We start from the raw sequence: 21,250 nt of genomic DNA on the forward strand, positions 1-21,250 counted from the left end.
AATGTTGAGGGCATGTGGCCTGGTACGGTTCAGGAGGGGGGGGGGCGCACTCTCGTCCCCCCCTCTTTTCCTGCGGCCTGCCAGGTTGCGTGCTCGGATAAGGGTCTGGTATGGATTTTTGGGGGAACCCCACGCCGTTTTTTTTTTTTTTTTGGCGCGGGGTTCCCCTTAAAATCCATACCAGACCTGAAGGGTCTGGTATGGAATTTAGGGGGAACCCCACGTCATTTTTTTTTTAAATTTTGGCCGGGGTTCCCCTTAATATCCATACCAGACCTGAAGGGCCTGGTATGGAATTTAGGGGGACCCCCCCACGTCATTTTTTTTTTTTTTAATTTTGGTTCGGGGTTTCCCTGGGGGGAATTCCCATGCCGTTTTTATCAATGAACTTCTATGTGTATTGTCGGCAATGCAATAGCCGCGGGTAGTTTTAAATGTGTTTTTTCCTTCCAAATGTCATTTTGCTGTCAGACTGTTCTAAACACGGGAAACATGCGCCCCTTTACAGGCATACTATAGACACCCCCCAGGTACGAAATTTAAAGGGATATTACACTTTTATTGTTTGACTTTAAGCATTATTAAAATCACTGCTCCTGAAAAAACGTCCGTTTTTAAAACTTTTTTTTGCATTGATCCATGTCCCCTGGGGCAGGACCCAGGTCCCCAAACACTTTTTATGACAATAACTTGCATATAAGCCTTTAAAATTAGCACTTTTGATTATTCATGTTCGTGTCCCATAGACTTTAACGGTGTTCGCGTGTTCGAGCGAACTTTTTTCCTGTTCGCATGTTCTGGTGCGAACCGAACAGGGGGGTGTTCGGCTCATCCCTAATTCTGAGCATGCGTGGCACTTTGCGTAGCTGAACACTGTGCAGAGCTCGCAAAAAACTAACTTGTAGCTTATTTAGCTGCTTGCGGTAGTGATAGGATCAGGAAAACACCACTAACCTTCGACAGGTAGCTTTAGGTGAACACTGTGCAGAGCTCGCAAAAAACTAACTTGTAGCTTATTTAGCTGCCTGCGGTAGTGATAGGATCAGGAAAACACCACCAACCTTCGACAGGTAGCTTTAGGTGAACACTGTGCAGAGCTCGCAAAAAACTAACTTGTAGCTTATTTAGCTGCCTGCGGTAGTGATAAGATCAGGAAAACACCACCAACCTTCGACAGGTAGCTTTAGCTGAACACTGCGCAGAGGTCGCACCACACTAACTTGTAGTTTTATCTGAACACTGCGAGGAGGACGCACTACACTAACTTGTAGCTTTAGCTGAACACTGTGCAGAGGTTGCACTACACTAACTTGTAGTTTTAGCTGCACACTGTGAGGAGGACGCACTACACCAATTTGTAGCTTTAGCTGAACACTGTGAGGAGGACGCACTACCCTAACTTGTAGCTTTAGCTGAACACTGTGCAGAGGTCAAACTAAACCAACTTGTAGCTTTAGCTGAACACTGTGAGGAGGACGCACTACCCTAACTTGTAGCTTTAGCTGAACACTGTGCAGAGGTCACACTAAACTAACTTGTAGCTTTAGCTTTACACGGTGAGGAGGACGCACTACCCTAACTTGTAGCTTTAGCTGAACACTGTGCAGAGGTCACACTAAACTAACTTGTAGCTTTAGCTGAACACTGTGAGGAGGACGCATTACACTAACTTGTAGTTTTAGCTGAACACTGTTCAGAGGACGAAACTACACTAACTTGTAGTTTTATCTGAACACTGTGAGGAGGACGCACTACACTAACTTGTAGCTTCAGCTGAACACTGTGCAGAGGTCGCACTACACTCATGCCCCGTACACACGGTCGGACTTTGTTCGGACATTCCAACAACAAAATCCTAGGATTTTTTCCGACGGATGTTGGCTCAAACTTGTCTTGCATACACACAGTCACACAAAGTTGTAGGAAAATCCGATTGTTCTGAACGCGGTGACGTAAAACACATACGTCGGGACTATAAACGGGGCAGTGGCCAATAGCTTTCATCTCTTTATTCTGAGCATGCGTGGCACTTTGTCCGTCGGATTTGTGTACACACGATCGGAATTTCCGACAATGGATTTTGTTGTCGGAAAATTTTATATCCTGCTCTCAAACTTTGTGTGTCGGAAAATCCGATGGAAAATGTGTGATGGAGCCCACACATGGTCGGAATTTCTGACAACAAGGTCCTATCCCACATTTTCCGTCGGAAAATCCGACCGTGTGTACGGGGTATAACTTGTAGTTTTAGCTGAACACTGTTCAGAGGAGGCACTACACTAACTTGTAATTTTAGCAGAACACTGTGCAGAGATCGCACTACACTAACTTGTAGTTTTAGCTGAACACTGTGCAGAGGTCACACTAAACTAACTTGTAGCTTTAACTGAACACTGTGAGGTGGACACACTACACTAATGCCCCGTACACACGGTCGGCTTTACCAACGGAAAATGTGTGATAGGACCTTGTTGTCGGAAATTCCGACTGTGTGTGGGCTCCATCAAACATTTTACATCGGATTTTCCGACACACAAAGTTTGAGAGCAGGATATACAATTTTCCGACAACAAAATCCGTTGTGGGAAATTCCGATCGTGTGTACACAAATCCGACGGACAAAGTGCCACGCATGCTCAGAATAAATAAAGAGATGAAAGCTATTGGCCACTGCCCGTTTATAGTCCCGACGTATGTGTTTTACGTCACCGCGTTCCGAACAATCGGATTTTCCAACAACTTTGTGTGACCGTGTGTATGCAAGACAAGTTTGAGCCAACATCTGTCGGAAAAAATCCTAGGATTTTGTTGTCGGAATGTCCGAACAAAGTCCAACCCTGTGTACGGGGCATAACTCTAAATAGTCTAGCTGCCTGACTGTGGTACTAATAGGATCAAAAGAACACCAGCAATTTTCTTCAGGTAGCTGTAAATACTGTAACAAGACAAGCCTGCCTGTCAGTAGGAAGATAACAGGAACGGATCTAGCTAAACTGAATACAGTGTGTATATATATATATATATATATATATATATATATATATATATATATATATATATATATATATATACACAATACACTGTAAGTGCAGCTAACTCACTGACTGTCCTGCCTAATCTAACTAACTCAAATGAAATGACACTGTCTCCCTGTCTATCTAAGCACGCTGGAACACACTACACAGGGCCGCCGTGCAGGCGGCCTTATATAGTGTGGGGCGTGTTCTAAACCCCCTGAGCCATAATTGGCCAAAGCCACCCTGACTTTGGCCAATTACAGCTCTCTCTCTACTGACGGCGCTGTGATTGGCCAAGCATGCGGGCCATAGTGCATGCTTGGCCAATCATCAGCCAGCAATGCACTGCGATGCCGCAGTAAATTATGGGCCGTGACGCGCCACACGAATTTGGCACGAACGGCCCATAGCATTCGCAATTCGGCAAACGATCGAACAGCCGATGTTCAAGTCGAACATGGGTTCCACTCGAATGCGAAGCTCATCCTTATTCTCCTCTGACATCAACAAGGAATTTTCCTCTACACAACTCCTGCTCACTGGATATTTTCTCTTTTTTGGGCCATTCTCTGTAAACCTGAGAGATGATTGTGCATGAAACTCCTAGTAGATCAGCAGTTTTTGAAATACTCAGACCTGCCACCAACAACCATGTCACATTCAAACTCACTTAAATCCCCTTTCTTCCCCATTCTGATGCTCGGTTTTAACTTCAGCAAGTCATCTTCACCACGTCTAAATGCCTAAATGCATTGAGTTGCTGCCATGTGATTGGCTAATTGGCAATTTGTGTTACCAAGCAATTGAACAGGTGTACCTAATAAAGGCCGTGGGTGTATAATTTTAGTTTAATTTCACATTACCCTGATTTATACACAAATTAAGGATAGGGTTGAAGCACAGTTACACTGGTTACCTTGGTAGTCATGTATGTACTGTACAAAGATAAGGTTTAGTGACGGCTCCATAAATGATTCCTAAACATTGATTTCTAAGTAAAATATTAAAATATAGAAAAAACTTACAGTGCCTTGAAAAAGTTTTCATAAACCTTGAAATTTTTGTCATGTTACAACCAAAAACGTAAATGTATTTTATTGGGATGTTATGTGATAGACCAACACACAGTGGCACATAATTGTGAAGTGGATGGAAAATGATAAAAGGTTTTACGTTTAGGCCAAAAAGTAAAATTTTGGTCTCATTTGACCAGATCACCTTCTTCCACGTGTTTGCTGTGTCTCCCACATGGCTTCTCGCAAACTAGAAACGGGACTTCTTATGGCTTTCTTTCAACAATGGCTTTCTTCTTGCCACTTTTCCATAAAGGCCAGATTTGTGGAGTGCACGACTAATAGTTGTCCTGTGGACAGATTCTCCCACCTGAGGTACCATGGGCCTCTTGGCTGCTTCTCTGATTAATGCTCTCCTTGCCCGACCTGTCAGTTTAGGTGGACGGCCATGTCTTGGTAGGTTTGCAGTTGTGCCCTACTCTTTCCATTTTTTGGATGATAGTTTGAACAGTGATCCGTGAGATGTTGAAAGCTTGTTTTTTTTTTATAACCTAACCCTGCTTTAAACTTCTCCACAACTTTATTCCTGACCTGGCTGGTGTGTTCCTTGGCCTTCACAATGCTATTTGTTCACTAAGGTTCTCTAACAAACCTCTGAGGTCTTCACAGAACATCTGTATTTATACTGAGATTAACTTACACACAGGTGGATTCTATTACTAATTAGGTGACTCTTAAAGGCAATTGGTTCCACTGGATTTTAGTTAGGGGTATCAGAGTAAAGGGGGCTGAATACAAATGCACGACACACTTTTCACATATTTGTAAAAAAAATTGAAAACCATTTATGATTTTGCTTCCACTTCACAATTATGTGCCACTTTGTATTGGTCTATCGCATAAAATCCCAATAGAATACATTTAAGTTTTTGGTTGTAACATGATAAATGATGTGGTAAATTTCAAGGGGTATAAATACTTTTTCAAGGCACTGTATGATATGTGTGAATACATGAGCAGATCTATCTACCTCAAAAGTTCTGATAAAGAAGTATAATTCTATGTATTTTGCTAATGATTAAATAACATTACAATGCTCAAAAGGTAATGTTAGAGCTTAGAACAGATGGTTCTTCTCTAGATTCTTAGAACGCGTTTTGTTTGTAACATGGAAACAGTTAATCTTCTTGTTCTGCAATAAGGGATTTTAAAAATGAGAGGTCTCTTAGAGCCCATTCACACAGGGACGACTTGTCAGGCGACCTAGTCGCCTGACAAGTCGCCTCCCGTTCTGTGCTATGGAACCGTTCTAAGGGGAGCGACGCAAGTCGCTCCGACTTAGAAAAAGGTTCCTGTACGACTTCGAGGGCGACTTGGGGCGACTTGCATAGACTTCTATACAGAAGTCGTTTTGAAAGTCGCCCGGGCAGTCGTTTGCAGGTCGCCTCGCTGAGGCGACCTGCAAGTCGTGTTGCCCCTGTGTGAATGGGGTCTTATAGTGAGCAATGGGTTTGGTTTACCAAAATTGGAGAGAGCAAAATCTGGCAGCTCTGCATAGAAACCCACCAGCTTCCAATTTTTTTTTGTCAAAGCTTAATTAAAGAAGCTGTGCTTAGAAACTGATTGGCTACCATGCACAGCTGCACCAGATTTTACACTCTCCAGTTTTAGTAAATCAACCCCAATGTGTTGCTTGTTCAAATTCTTAAGTGTATACTTTAATGTGTAAAATGTTCTTAGAAAACCTTTTACGTGGATCATGGAGCAAGTTAATCTTCTTGTTCTACAATAAGGGATTTGGAAATCTAGAGGTCTGTCAAGCTGATAAATTGTTCCAAGATAACAAGAATGCATGTCTCTAATAGTGAACAATGTGTTGCTTGCGCAAATTCTTGAGCGTATGCTTTAATGTTTAAAATGTGTATGTTTGCGAGGGTCCTACATGTTCACCAGTCAGAACTGGAGCATAAAAGCCTCTATGTTAGACCTAAAGACCACATTCTGGAAACTGATGTCATCTGGGATGCTCTAATCATTTATTTTCTGTATACATGCACAGATTTACACTCTAAACAGCATGGATGGATGAATATAAAATGACAGCTACTATAATCGACAGCCGTGTGTGCTGTGGCTGTCTGAATTCAATAACCAGCAGTATAGATTCAGTGTAGAGAGATCTATGCATGTACAATTGGCCATTCACCTTTTTTGATGTTTCAGTAGATTTTTGTCAAGGTGCTGACAGGGTCACTCACAGCTCAAAGTTAAGCCTATTCCTGCTCTGGTGTATGTCCAACTTAATTCTTCTGCTAAGAAAATACAGTTTGTTTTGTTGGGGCCCTCAGTGAAGCTACTATTCAGACAGTGGCCAAAGTGGGCTCTGCACTTAGTAAAATATGATGTAAATGATACATTTTCCCTGTTCAGACATGAGATCGCAAAGTCTGGCAGAGGGAAGTCTCAGAACCAATTCCCTTTGCAGCCCTCAGATGTGGTCAGATGCTAAAAGTTGAAAAAAACATATATTTCCTTCGACCATGTCCCCTCCCCAAACTTTTCCTTCAAGATAAATGACACAATTATTAGTCTATTCCCTCATGTCAGCACGCTAGGTGCAATCCTGGACTCTGACCTCTCCTTTTTATTCCACAACCAATCACTGTCCAAATCTTGCTACCTTAATCTCCATAATATCTCCAAAATGCACTCCTTCTTGCCAATGACACCACCAACATGCAAATAAACTCTCTTAGTATCCCTCACCTTGACTATAACACCTCCCCCCTCATTGGCCTACCACTACACAGGTTATCCCAGCTATAGTGCTGCTGCTAGATGTATGCACCTAACCATCAGCTCATTAACCACCAAGCCTTTTTGCCAATTTCTCCACTGGCTTTCGCTCATCTAACAACTAAAATTCTTACTACTAACAAGAGCCCTGCCCTGAGGAGCTACATCAACAACCTCATCTCCAAATATCATTCAAACCATCCTCTCCGCTCCCGCAAGACCTCCTGCTCTCTAGCTCCCTCAACTCCTTCTCCTATGTTCTCTTCCAAGACTACTTCAGAGACTCTTTCATCCTTTGAAACATTCTAATGCAATCTGTCTGGCTATCTCCTGCTCTGTCCGCCTTCAGACAATCCCTGAAAACTCATCTGTTCAGGGAAGCCTATCCTGCCACCACCTAAAATCTATACTTTTATTTTCTCATTAGCTCATCCAATACATTTATTACCTTTTGTATCATTTGCAGTTCTTTTTAGATTGTGAGCTCCCATGAGCAAGGCCCTCCTAACCCTCTTGCATTGAATTATATTGTAACTGTACTGTTTACCTTTATTTTGTAAAGCACTGTGCAAACAGTTGGCGCTATATAAATCCTGTAGAATAATTATAACAAACCCACAATGTTTGGTCAAAGTACCTTCTTACGTTTCTATACAAAAAAAATTCTAAAAAATAATTTACAGACTATTGCACTATACTATTTTACCTGCTTAAATCTGTTAATATTAAAACTGTGATTAAACTTGTTGAAAAAATGTATAGCTTCAGCCATAGCTTCTACTGCAATATACACTCGTAGAGATTCTTCGCAAAGCATACTTGCTTTAATTTTTGGAAAAAGGAGTCTTATGAAATTCTGACTAAAAATAGTAATTTTTTGGAAATAAATATTTTTCCCATTTTGAGTTGATGTTATATTGTAAAAATTAATAATCAGTTCATCCATCAGCTGTTCAATTTCTGAATGTCTTGACAATAGATTGTCATCAAACGGACTGTCATCATTAAGAATTTGCGGATCATTCAACTGTAAAGACAAAGAGGTTTTAACATTTGTCCGAAAGTATGCGGTCTTGAGATCACCTGAAGTCCAGCCTGTGGGAAGTATAATCATATTGTTTCTATTGAATTGAGAGTATCTATTAAGGTATCTCCGAGCATTGCTTGTGAAGGAACCACAAAGTATTAAAACTTTACAATGCACTTTACTAAGTGTGTCTGTCCACTGATCCATTGTATCCATAGTCATTCTTTTTTCAAAAGCCACACAAATCTCCTGGGAAGCCAAATTTCTCTTCAGAATTTGCGCTTCATTCTCTCCGGTATCATTGTCTGAAAAAAGTATTCCAACCCAATTCCAGCCAAAATGTTTCACTAGTTTGGCAATTGCTAAATAATAGACATAATCATTCTGAACGGTCCTGAATACATGCGGGTAAAGGAGTCTGTCACTTAATGAGTAATCGGTGGCTCCATTGCTGACCTGAAAGGAGGAGGAATAACTATTAACAGGGCTGGCACCAACATAAGGCTGCTTAGACAGCCGCTTTAGGGCATCAAAATGGGAAGTGGCGCTGGTGGAGCTTTGATGGTCGCAATGGTGACACTGCCTATGCTCTAGGGGACCGTGAGGCCTTCTTTTCACATTAGGTTTTACACTTTAACATTCACTGGAACAGATCCCTGTATTTTCCTCCTGCAGCCTCTGAAAGACTGCTTCTCCTCCTTTCCCTCCCGTCGGCATTCTGTGGCTGCTGGAGGAAAATACAGGGGATCTGTTCCAGTATATGCTTCCCCTCCCACTCCTCCTATCCAGGTTCTACTTCCTTCTGCTACCCTGGGCCACTTACTGTATGTGCTCCCCTGGTACCCCCTCCCACAGCGCTGCCGGCTTCACCTCTTCTCCCACCAGCTGCGGCACAGGATTGCTTCAGGATGTAAAACAGGGAAGGGGCTGGTAAATTCATAATTTACTGGCCCCTACCCTTTCTGAATGAAAACAGTGAGTGATCAGGACTGATCACTTACTGTGTTCATTTATAACTGTGTTTACTATGCTTTGGTTTGTGAATGAACAGGGAGGGTGTGCTTTTCCTGTTCATTCATTCTGTGTAGCTAAGGCTGCAGTGATGGAGATTGAGGACTGTGTCCTCAATCTAATTTCTCTGTCTCAAAAATGAGACATTAGGGGTTTAGAACTGTGATATTTCACCAAAGCTCCTTAAAGGGCTGATAAAAAAATTGTAGAAAATAATAAAAAAAAAATAAAAATAACAAAGGTAAAAACAACTGATACTGTCCACTGCCCTATTGACACCATCCACTGTTCTACTGACCCCGTTCTCTGCCCTACTGACAAAGTCCACAGCCATACTGACACTGTCCATTTCTCTACTGACTGACACCTTCCACTACCCTACTGACACCATCCACTGTGGTATAGTCAGAGCAGAGGACATGGGGTATGCATTGTGGAGAAGAGGGGTTAGGGGGAGGATGGTGGAGAAAGCCTGTGAAGACAACAATCCTTTGCACCGGCCATGACTTTTAACTATAATGTTACTATATTTCAAAGTTACATTCATATCCAGTTGGCGCTAAAATTATAATTAGAGACTGCACTGTACAAATATTTAAAAATACAAATGATCTTTTAGATTAAATCAGCTAAATACATTTCAGGTGCATTAAAACAAAACATGTATTTCTATATACTGTAGAATGCAGCCAGAGCCTGAGTAGAAAAACTGGCCCCTGCCAGCATGCTGTAGAGAAGAATCGTTGCTCTCTGTGTTGAAACAGTGGTCTACCTGCAGAGGCATGATAGGCCCCCGGTTGAGTCAGATCTGTGGCTCTCCAATCAGCAAGGGTCATAAGTATTATACAATATAGTTTGGTATTATCAGGGGACATGTTGGACCTCTGCAGAGAGACCACTGTTTTCACACAGAGAACAGTAACCTTTGTCTGCAGCAGGCTGGCAGGGGATAGGCGTCCCTACTCAGGCTAAATTATACATACCCAAAAAAACTATGCAAATCAGGAGAGCCGACATCAACCTTGCTTTACTTGTTATCTGCTTGCTTTGGATCACCAATTCTGGCTACCCAGAAAAAAACAGTTTACCCACATTTTCAAAAAGAAGTCAGCAAAAGATAAACTACATTTCTCTCAGTATATATACATAAAGATGTAATTTCATAATTACAAACTCTAGCACAGCTTTGTATTAATTTTGCTTAAAGCCTAGTTGAAGCCTACTTTATGTTTTTGGTGTTCCCCACTGACAGCTGAATGTAAAAAAACAATGGCAGCAATAAAAAAATAAAAAATACAAACAGAGCGAGAGTCTCCTTCCGTTCCATACCAGGCACTTCAGGTGTGGTATGGATTTTAAGGGAAATCCCACACCAAAATGAAAAAAAAACGGCGTGGGATCCCCTCAGAATCCATACCAAACCCTTATCCAAGCATACAGCTTGGCAGACCAGGAAAGGGGAGGAGGGTGGGCGAGCATCCTCCCTCCTGAACCATACCAGGCCACATTCCCTCAACATGGCAAGGTGCTTTGGGGTAGGGGGCTCCCCTGCAAAACACCTAGTCTCCATGTTGATGAGGACAAGGACCTTTTCCCCACAGCCCTGGCCCAGTGGTTATGGGTGTGTGGGGGGGGACTTATCGGGATCTCGTAGCCCCATTAACAAGAGGGCCCCCAGATCCAGCCCCCTTATGACAAGTAAGTCCTTTATTAAAAAATAAACACAATGTCCCCTAGAGTAGATCCATCATCAATGACGATGAACTCTGGTCGCCGACCCCCCCCCCAAATAAGTCCTCACGTGATGAAGGCTCCCATCATCTGACAGCTCATCCGCCTCCCACCACTAATAAACTAAAGAGCAGGGGCACCCGGTGATGTCACTGTATAGCCCCCCTTCTGACATCTTTTTTTACTATATACCCATGGGGGTACAGGATCTGGGGGCCCCCTTGTGGAAGGGGGCTTCAAGATTCTGATAAGCCCTCTGCCTGCAGACCCCCACAACCACTGGCCAGGGTTTTGGGCAAGAGGCCCTTTGTACCCATCAACATGAGTACAAGGTGATTTAGTGATGTCACTGTATGGCCCTGCCCCCTGGTGATGTCATCAACCCAGGGCATTCTGGGCAGATGGCATCACATGGGGCGGAGTCACCCAGTGATAACATTGGGTGGCCCTGCCTTTTCATTTATTTAGTGGTGGAGCTGTCAGTCTTTGGAAGCCATTGTCGGCTGCAGGCTTTTTTTTTCGGGTCAGCAGCCAGCATTCATCGTGATTGATGTTGGATCTACTCCTGGGGACAGTTTGTTTATTTTATTTTTTAATAAAGGGCTTGTCAAAAATTGCCTCCTGTGTTTATTTACACAACACTTTTTTTGGTGAATCAGTAGGGGTACTATTCTTATTCACATAGGGGGGACCAGGGTCTGTGGGCCCCTTTGTCAAAGGGGGCTTCCAGATTCTGATAAGCCCCCACCCCCAGATCCCCACAATCACTGGCAATCACTGGACAGGGTTGTGGGGAAGAGGCCCTTGTCCCCATCAACATGAGGACAAGGCGCTTTGGTGACGTCACCGTATGACCCCACATCCTTGTGACATCATCAACTGGGGCATGCTGGGCCGATGACATCACAAGGGGTGGGGTCACCCAGTGACATAATCGGGTGGCCCCACCTTTTAATGTATTTAGTGGGGGGAGGTGGTGAAGCTGTCATTCCGCGCCTCCATGGGGTGCAGACCTTTTTTTTTTATTTTGGGTCAACTGGCATTCATCATGATTGACATTGGATCTACTCCGGGGTACAATTTTTTTAAATAACGCACTTGTCAAAAGTTGCCTCCCGTCTTTATTTACACAACACTTTTTTTATTGGTGAATGAGTAGGGGTGCTATGTACCCCATACTCATCCACATGTAGGGGCTGGATCTGGGGGCCCTCTTGTTAAAGGGGGCTTCCAGATTCCGATAAGCCCCTCGCCCGCAGACCCCAACAATCACCGGCTAGAGTTGTGGGGAAGAGGCCCTTGTCCCCATTGTCGCCATTTTTTAAAATTGTTAAAACAGCCTGCTTTAGCGTTTTTTGATCCAGTATTTTTCCAGCATTTTTTTTTAGCTCCTGGTGTGCATGAATCCTAATAATGGAAAATGGGACAAAATCCTTAGCGATTGTGCTAGGTGTGTCTTCATTTGTTTGACTGACTTTGCATTTACAAAAACTTTAATTGTTCGAGTTTATATACACTTTAACTTTCACAGACTGTCATGTTTTTGTAAAATGTATATTGTTTTCTCAGTTGACTTATTATTACATTAATATTATTACAAATATACAAGTACTTTTCACTCACCTGTGTGTATCTGTACAGTCCAAGGATTTGGGCGATTGGGATTGTAGTGGTTGAATATTGATCTCCAATAACACCAGCCAGCTTGCCTTGTCCTTTATAGGAATAATTAGGAAATGTCCCATTTGGTCCAGATAAGATCTGCAGAACACTCTGTACAGCCTTCCTGGGTTCCAACCATGAATCGAATACATGGAAGCCTAGAGTGATATTGGGTAAGATATCTGAATCCTGGTTAATATTATCAATTGCGTAAAGGAAAGCTAGTAGGTTTTTGTAATACATGAAAGATGGGCTAAAAAAAGATTTTTCCAAAACAGTACATTAAAATTTCTATACAGATATGTCAAATGTTTTAAAAATATTCATACATGTGATCAGCATTAAATACAGAGGGAAAAGCTTTTGGCCAATCCTTTCTGGGGAATGAATAAAACAGCAAAAACAATGTTGAGTTAATGCTAAGTTTCACAAAGCAGGTCTGTAAATGAAAGTCTCACCACTGAATGTTTAAACCAATCATGTGGCCTTTAAAGATCCAGAACACCTACTTGTGGGCTCTTTTGGTATATTCTGCATAGGTCTGGCAGTGATCAGCCAAACTGTCAATGTTCAGTTCAGCAGGTGTTCGGTGAACTTCATTGAAACCAGTTAAATTGAAAATGCAAATTTTCTGCTCTAATAGGCAAGAGGGTGCAAAAAAAAGGGAGTGGGTGAGTACTGCCTTTGAGAACAATGCAAGGTGAGGCACAATCCTGGGAGGTTGACATATGACGTCCTCCCAGAACAACAGTGCTCCCATCCGACCATCATTTTACAATAGGCTAGGCGGGAAGGCATTAAAGTGAACCCATATACTGTACATACCAGACCTCTTGATTCTGGTACAGGTTTTAAGGGGGCTTCCACACAAAAAAAAGTGAGTTCCCCCTAAAACCCCCCAAATCCGGAAGCCCCCTTTAACAAGGAGTCCCAACCCCCCAGGTGAATGAGTATGGGGTACATTATACCTCTACTCATTCACCAAAAAAGTGTCAAAAATAAATAAAAACAGTGGACAGTGTATTAAAAATCTAAAAAAAAAAACAATGTCCCCCCGATGTAGATCCATCGTCAATCGAGATAATTGATAAGATCCCCCCGCCCCAAAGCACCCCCCCCCCATGTTGAGGGCATGTGGCCTGGTATGGTTCAGGAGGGGGGATGCTCACTCATCCCCCCTTTCCTGAGCTGCCGGGCTGCATGCTCAGATAAGGGTCTGGATTTGGGGGGGACCCCACGCCAATTTCTTTTTCATTTTGGCATGGAGTTCTCCTTAAAATCCATACCAGACCCGAAGGTCCTGATATGGATTGGGGGGACCTCCACACCATTTTTTTTATGTTTTTGTATTGCCAGCATTGTTATGTTTACATTTCAGCTGTCAGTGGGAAAGCCTGCTAACAGCTGATCATTGTTTGTTAAGGGTGGGGGGGGGGGGGGGCGGCTTGCCAGCCCGCTGCTTAACAACCAGCTATTCTTCACACAGAATTTGAATCGGTCATTCATTTTTGACCAATCCGAATGATAATCATTTTGGAATTCGTTAGAAAACGAATAAACAAAACAGAATTACTATTTCATATGGAGATTGGGATACATCTCAAAACAACCAAAAATTTGCCTGAATTTGGTTTTCCAAGTATGTGTGTATGATATTTATTCTCTAACAATTCTCATAGCCCTGAATAGCCCTGTATATTCTGCTTCCTAAGAAGACATCTTCTATTTTTTTTAAGTTGTCACCCTCAGCTGGTGCCATTTCCTGGGGGAGGGAGTTTTCACATTTTTACTGCTCCTTTATTCTAACTTCAGCTCATAGCCACATGTCCTCTTAGGCTCGGTTCACATAGGGGCGACGTGTCAGGCGACCTAGTCGCCTGACAAGTCGCCTCCCGTTCTGTGCTACGGAACCGTTCTAATAGGAGCGACGCAAGTCGCTCCGACTTAGAAAAAGGTTCCTGTACTACTTTGGGGGCGACTTGAGGCGACTTGCATAGACTTCTATGCAGAAGTCGTTTTGCAAGTCGCCTCGGAAGTCGTTTGCAGGTCGCCTCGCTGAGGCGACCTGCAAGTCGTGCCGCCCCTGTGTGAACCGGCACTTAACCTTAGAGTAAACAATTTCTCACAGTTATTGGAGCCACCCTTGACATATTTGTACATTGTAATCTTATCCCCGCTTAAATGCTTCTTCTTCAGAGAGAATAACTGTAATCTATGTAATAGATTCTCATAGCTGAGATCCTCCACCCATCTTATTATTTGTTTTGCCCTAAGCTGAAGTCTTTCTAATTCAGCAATGTCTTTCCTGAGGATTGGTGATCAAAACTGAACTGCATATTGTCTTCTTGGAGAGAGTTATTTGACAGATAGAAATAATGTTATCTGTGTTATACAGATATACAATATCTCACAAAAGTGAGTACACCCCTCACATTTTTGTAAATATTTTATTAGATCTTTTCATGGGATAACACTGAAGAAATGACACTTTGCTACAATGTAAAGTAGTGAGTGTACAGGGTATATAACATAATAAATTTGCTGTCCCCTCAAAATAACTCAACACACAGCCATTATTGTCTAAACTACTGGCAACAAAAGTGAGTACACCCCTAAGTGAAAATGTCCAAATTGGGCCCAAAGTGCCAATATTTTGTGTGGCCACCATTATTTTCCAGCACTGCCTTAACCCACTTGGGCATGGAATTCACCAGAGCTTCGCAGGTTGCCACTGCAGTCCTCTTCCACTTCTCCATGACGACATCACAGAGCTGGTGGATGTTAGAGACCTTGCGCTCCTCCACCTTCCGTTTGAGGGTGACCCACAGATGCTCAATAGGGTTTAGATCTGGAGACATGCTTGGCCAGTCTATCACCTTTACTCTCAGCTTATTTAGAAAGGCAGTGGTCGTCTTGGAGGGGTGTTTGGGGTCATTATCATGTTGGAATAGTGCCCTGCGGCCCAGTCTCCGAAGGGAGGGGATCATGCTCTGCTTCAGTATGTCACAGTACTTGTTGGCATTCATGGTTCCCTCAATGAACTGTAGCTCCCCAATGCTGGCAGCACTCGTGCAGCCCCAGACCATGACACTCCCACCACCATGCTTGACTGTAGGCAAGACACAATTGTCTTTGTACTCCTCACCTGCCTGCCGCCACACACGTTTGACACCATATGAACCAAATACGTTTATCTCATCAGACCACAGTACACGGTTCCAGTAATCCATGTCCTTAGTCTGCTTGTCTTCAGCAAGCTGTTTGCGGTCTTTCTTGTGCATCATCTTTAGAAGAGGCTTCCTTCTGGGATGACAGCCATGCAGACCAATTTGATACAGTGTACGGCATATGATCTGAGCACTGACAGGCTGACCCCCCACCCCTTCAACCTCTGCAGCAATGCTGGCAGCACTCATATGTCTATTTCCCAAAGACAACCTCTGGATATGATGCGGAGCACGTGCACTCAACTTCTTTGGTCTACAATAGCGAGTCAGTTTTTGACAATTGCTTTATTAAAAAAATAAAAACAATGTCCCACCATGTAGATTCATCATCAATCACAACCCCTACTGCCCAGGGTTGTGGGGAAGAGTTGCATGGGTGGGTCATGCTGGGTCATGTGAAGTCATGCTGTGTTGGTGATATCACAAGAGGGTGGTGCCAACAGCTGACGTCACCAGATGGCTCTGCCCTTACCTATACTCATTCACATATGGTGCTGGGATCTGGGGGAGCAGACCCCCACAACCATAGCCTAGAGTTGTCAGGACAAGGCCCTTGTCTCCATTAGCATATGGACAAGGTGCTTTCACAAAGCAGGTCTGTAAATTAAAGTCTCACCACTGAATGTTTAAACCAATCATGTGGCCTTTAAAGATCCAGAACACCTACTTGTGGGCTCTTTTGGTATATTCTGCACAGGTCTGGCAGGTAGTGATCAGCCAAACTGCCAATGTTCAGTTCAGCAGGTGTTCGGTGAACTTCGCTGAAACCAGTTAAATTGAAAATGCTAATTTTCTGCTCTAATAGGCAAGAGGGTGCAAAAAAAGGGAGTGGGCGAGTACTGCCTTTGAGAACAATGCAAGGTGAAGCGCAATCCTGGGAGGTTGTCATATGACGTCCTCCCAGAACAACAGTGCTCCCATTCGACCATCATTTTACAATAGGCTGGGCGGGAAGGCATTAAAGTGAACCCATTTGAGTCTCGCATGGATTTTAAGAGGGTACTTCACAAAAAATAAAAAATAAAAAAAACAAAAAAAAAGCATGAGGTTCCCCAGGATATACTGTACATACAAGACCCTTTGATTCTGGTACAGACTTTAAGGGGGTCTCCATGCAAAAAAAAGTGAGTTCCCCCTTTAAAACCCCCCAAATCTGGAAGCCCCCTTTAACAAGGAGTCCCAACCCCCCAGGTGAATGAGTATGGGGTACATTTCTACTCATTCACCAAAAAAAGTGTCAAAATTAAATAAAAACAGTGGACATTTATTTAAGAATCTAAAAAAAACAAAAAAAAAACAATGTCCCCCGATCTAGATCCATCGTCAATCATGACGATTGATAAGATCCCCCCGCCCCAAAGTACCCCCCCATGTTGAGGGCATGTGGCCTGGTATGGTTCAGGAAAGGGAGGGGCGCTCGCTCATCCTCCCCCTTTCCTGCCAGGCTGAGTGCTTGAATAAGGACTTTGGGGGGCGGGGTTTATTTGCCATGGGGTTCCCCTTAAAATCCATACCAGATCCAAAGGGCCTGGCATGCAAAGGGGGGCCACCGTTTTTGTTTTTTTTTTCATTTTTTTTGTATTTTTTTTAATTGTATATTGTTTTATAGAGTCAATTTAAATGTCTTTTTTTTCTTTACAAATGTCAGTTTTGTTGCACCAGGTTCTATACACAGTACAGATGTGCCACTTTACAGGCAGAGTAAGGGGACCCCCAGGCACTAAATTTTAAGGAATTTTTCACTTTTATTGTTTTAATTTAAGCATCAGTAAAATCGCTGCTCCTTTAAAAATTTTTTTTTTTTTTTACACTTTCGCATTTATACATGTCCCCCAGGGCAGTACCCAGGCCTTCATAACCTTTTTATAGCCAATAACTTGCATATAATCCTTCAAAATGGGGATGTTTGATTTTTCATGTTCGGGTCCCATACACTTTAACCACTTGCCACCCGCCATCCCTCATATAACGGGCAGGCGGCACGGCTCTCGTTCTGGGAGGGTGTCATATGATGGCCCTCCATTTAAACAGGGAATGTGTGCGATCGTGTGCACGCATCCTTGTTCCTTTGGTGGCGGTATGTCATGGAGACATCGCTCGCCACCGAGGGGGGTGAACAGCCATTGGGCATGGCTGTTTACCACGTGATCTGCCGTGATGAAGTCACAGCCGATTACAGGTGGTACCGCCCCATTTTGCATAGGGCATGCTCGCGATCTCGAGCGCGCTGCACATGCACGTCGGTGGCGGCGTGTTCCCGGGAACACTGCTCATCACCGACGCTGGTAAACAGCCATTGGCCTGTGGCTGTTTACCATGTGATCGGCTGTGATCCTTTCACAGCCGATCACTAAATGTCAACAAACCGCGGTAACGAGATGTTACCGGGTTCTCCTCCTCACACACCGATTGTGTGTGAGAAGGAGATTGCAGTAACGTCTCGTTACCGCCTACAGTGTACACCAATCACACTGATTGCCCCCCCAATAAAGAGGACCTGTCACCACCCATAAAAGTACCTGTCACAGCTCATCTGAGTACCTGTCAGTCCATATGAGTACCTGTCACAGTCCATCAGAGTACCCAAGTACCTGTCACAGTCCATCAGAGTACCCGAGTACCTGTCACAGTCCATCAGAGTACCCGAGTACCTGTCACAGTCCATCTGAGTACCCGAGTACCTGTCACAGTCCATCTGAGTACCCAAGTACCTGTCACAGTCCATATGAGTACCCAAGTACCTGAGTACCTGTTACAGTCCATATGAGTACCCAAGTACCTGAGTACCTGTCACAGTCCATATGAGTACCTGAGTACCTGTTATAGTCCATATGAGTACCGAGTACCTGAGTACCTTTCACAGTCCATATGAGTACCCAAGTACCTGAGTACCTGTCATAGTCCATATGAGTACCGAGTACCTGAGTACCTGTCACCGCCCTTCAGAGTACCCGAATACCAGTCACCAGGCCATCAGAGTACCCGAGTACCTGTCACCAGGCCATCAGAGTACCCGAGTACCTGTCACCAGGCCATCAGAGTACCCGAGTACCTGTCACCAGGCCATCAGAGTACCCGAGTACCTGTCACCAGGCCATCAGAGTACCCAAGTACAGGTCACCAGCCCATCAGAGTAACTGAGTACCTGTCACCAGCCCATGAGAGTACCCGAGTACCTGTCTGCAGCTCATCAAGTTACCCAAGTACCTGTCTCCAGCCCATCAGAGTACCCAAGTACCTATTTGCATCCTATGCCTCACAGAATATATGTTGGGGTATTTGCTTTCCAAATGGGGTAATTTTGGGGGTAATTCCATTGTCCTTGTGCTCAAGGACCTTCAAAAGTGTGATAGGTAGGAATGAACAGAGATGTGTAATTTATGCTCCTAGAACGCCTGAAGGTACTGCTTCAATGTTGGGCCTCTGTATGTGGCCAGGCTGTGTAAAAGTCTCACACATGTGGTATCGCCATACTCAGGAAGAGTAGCAGAATGTATTTTGGGCTATATACATGCTATGTGTTAGAAATATCTTATAAATTGACAACTTTGTGTAAAAAAAATGCGTGTTCATTTTTTTTCCACATTTTCCAAAAACTTCTGGAAAAAAATGAACCGTTCAAAAGACTCATTATGCCTCATAGATTATACGTTGGAGTGTTTGCTTTCCAAAATGGGGTCATTTTGTGTGCAATTCCATTGTCCTGGTGCTCCAGGACCTTCAAAAGTGTAATAGGTGGTTGAGAAATGAAGTGTCATTTATGCTCGTAGAACGCCTGAAGGTGCTACTTCAATGTTGGTCCTTTGTATGTGGCCAGGCTGTGGCCAGGCTGTGTAAAAGTCTCACACATGTGGTATCGCCATACTTGGGAAGAGTAGCAGAATGTATTTTGGGGTGTAATTTGTTGTATGCATATGCTGTGTGTGAGAAATAACCTGATAATTTGACAATTTTATAAAGAATTCTGGGAAAAAATTACAACTTAAAAAAACTCATCATGCTACTTACTCAATACCTTGGAATGTCTACTTTCTAAAAAGGGGTCATTTGGGGGGTATTTGTACTTTCCTGACTTGTTAGTGTCTCAAGAAATGAGATTCACCTGATGTACTGAAGGCCTGATCAGATGTGATCAATTTTCAGTGATTGGCACCATAGTTTGTAGACTCTATAGCTTTCACAGAGACCAAATAATATACACTAATTTGGGTTATTTTTACCAAAGATATGTAGCAGTATAAATGTTGGCCAAAATTTATGAAGAAAAATTACTAATTAGCAAAATGTTATGACAGAAACAAAGAAAAAGGCATTTTTTCACAAAATTTACGGTCATTTTTTTTTTATAGCACAAAAAATGAAAAACCCACTAGTGATTAAATACCACCAAAAGAAAGCTCTATTTTGTGAAAAAAAGGACACAAGTTTCATATGGGTACATTGTTGCATGAAATTCAAACCCTGAGAGCGCTTAAAGCTGAAAATTGGTCTAGGTAGGAAGGGGGTGTAAGTGCACTGTATTGAGGTGGTTAATAGAGTTTGCGGGTCCAAACTTTTTCTCTGTTCAGGAGTTCTGATGAGAATCGAACAGGGGGGTGTTCGGCCCATCAATACTAAGGAAGCAGCTGGCAACACTGTAAAGCATTAGCCTGAAAGCAAGTTTGGACCATACCCATCAGTTGGGTGGTGAAGACTCCAGAGCAGAATAATTGGGTAACAGTTAGATGGGGTAGAGGGAAGGGAAGCCAGTCCTGAGCTGACACATCCCAATAAATACACCCGGTTGAGTGATATTGGGGACATCCGTCAAGAAGTGGCAGTGCTGGAGCAGAGTGAATCCCCTAGCTGCCGGGGAACAACTCCTCCAGTGAGGATGGGGAAAAGGATAAAGTAAAGTATAGACAGATTCTAATGGTAGGGGATTCAATTATTAGGACAGACAGGGCAATCTGTCACAAAGATCGCCAAAAAGTACGTTGTTTACCAGGCAACCGGGTTCAGCACATCATGGATCAGATGGACAGTTTGACAAAGTTAGAGGAAGAGGGAGTGTCCTAAAAAAGTTCAGGGATTTAGGAGCTATGCGGAAGAAATGGACCTCCATGGTAGTATCCTCAGAAATACTGGGCCGCCTTTTCGGTTACTGGCTCTACAGTAGGGACAGACTGCACCTAAATGGGGAGGGTGCAGTTCTGCTGGGAGAGAAGATAGCCAAAAATGTAGGCTTTTAAACTAAGAGATTAGGGGAGGGATCAGAGGAAGAGATAGCCAGCAGTGAGCAAAGGACAGAGGGTGGTACTGGGGGCATTAGTACTAAGGAGGAAAACATATGTGCTTGTACAAAACTAAAAGACATGTACACAAATGCTAGAAGTCTAGCTAATAAAATGGAAAAATTGGAACTGCTGATACACGAGGAGGATTTCAACTTTGTGGAAATATTAAAAACTTGGTTTGACAGCTCACATGACTGGCATGCCAATGTCCAGGGGTTCTCCTTGTATCGGAGGGACAGGGAAGGTAGAAGAGGGAATGTGAGGGACGGCATAGCTAATGGGACAAGGCAGCGAGTGTAATCCTTGTTGCTGGAGCTTTAAAGGGAAGTTGCAAATGGGAAACTAATAGTGGGCAAATGCTACAGGCCCCCTAAACTAGAGGATGAGGAGAAGTCTGATCTATCACAGTTAGAAATGGCAACAAGGCAGGGCAATGTTATCCCCTGGGGGATTTCTATTACTTGGGCAGAAGGAACTGCTAACTCATTTA

General features: G+C 43.4%; 1 protein-coding gene across 1 annotated transcript in view; it reads right to left on the reverse strand.

The window, feature by feature from the left end:
- The window catches only part of LOC141141960 (vomeronasal type-2 receptor 26-like), a 152,701-nt gene that overhangs the window by 73,370 nt on the left and 58,081 nt on the right, over nt 1-21,250 (reverse strand). Inside the window, exons 2-3 of the mRNA XM_073629215.1 lie at nt 12,219-12,510; nt 7,533-8,309 (exon numbers count right to left, since the gene is read on the reverse strand). Coding sequence (XP_073485316.1) covers nt 7,533-8,309; nt 12,219-12,510 — 1,069 coding nt within the window. The remainder of the gene's footprint in view (nt 1-7,532; nt 8,310-12,218; nt 12,511-21,250) is intronic.

The sequence above is a fragment of the Aquarana catesbeiana genome, linkage group LG01, assembly GCF_042186555.1.
Source record: "Aquarana catesbeiana isolate 2022-GZ linkage group LG01, ASM4218655v1, whole genome shotgun sequence".
Lineage (NCBI taxonomy): Eukaryota > Metazoa > Chordata > Amphibia > Anura > Ranidae > Aquarana > Aquarana catesbeiana.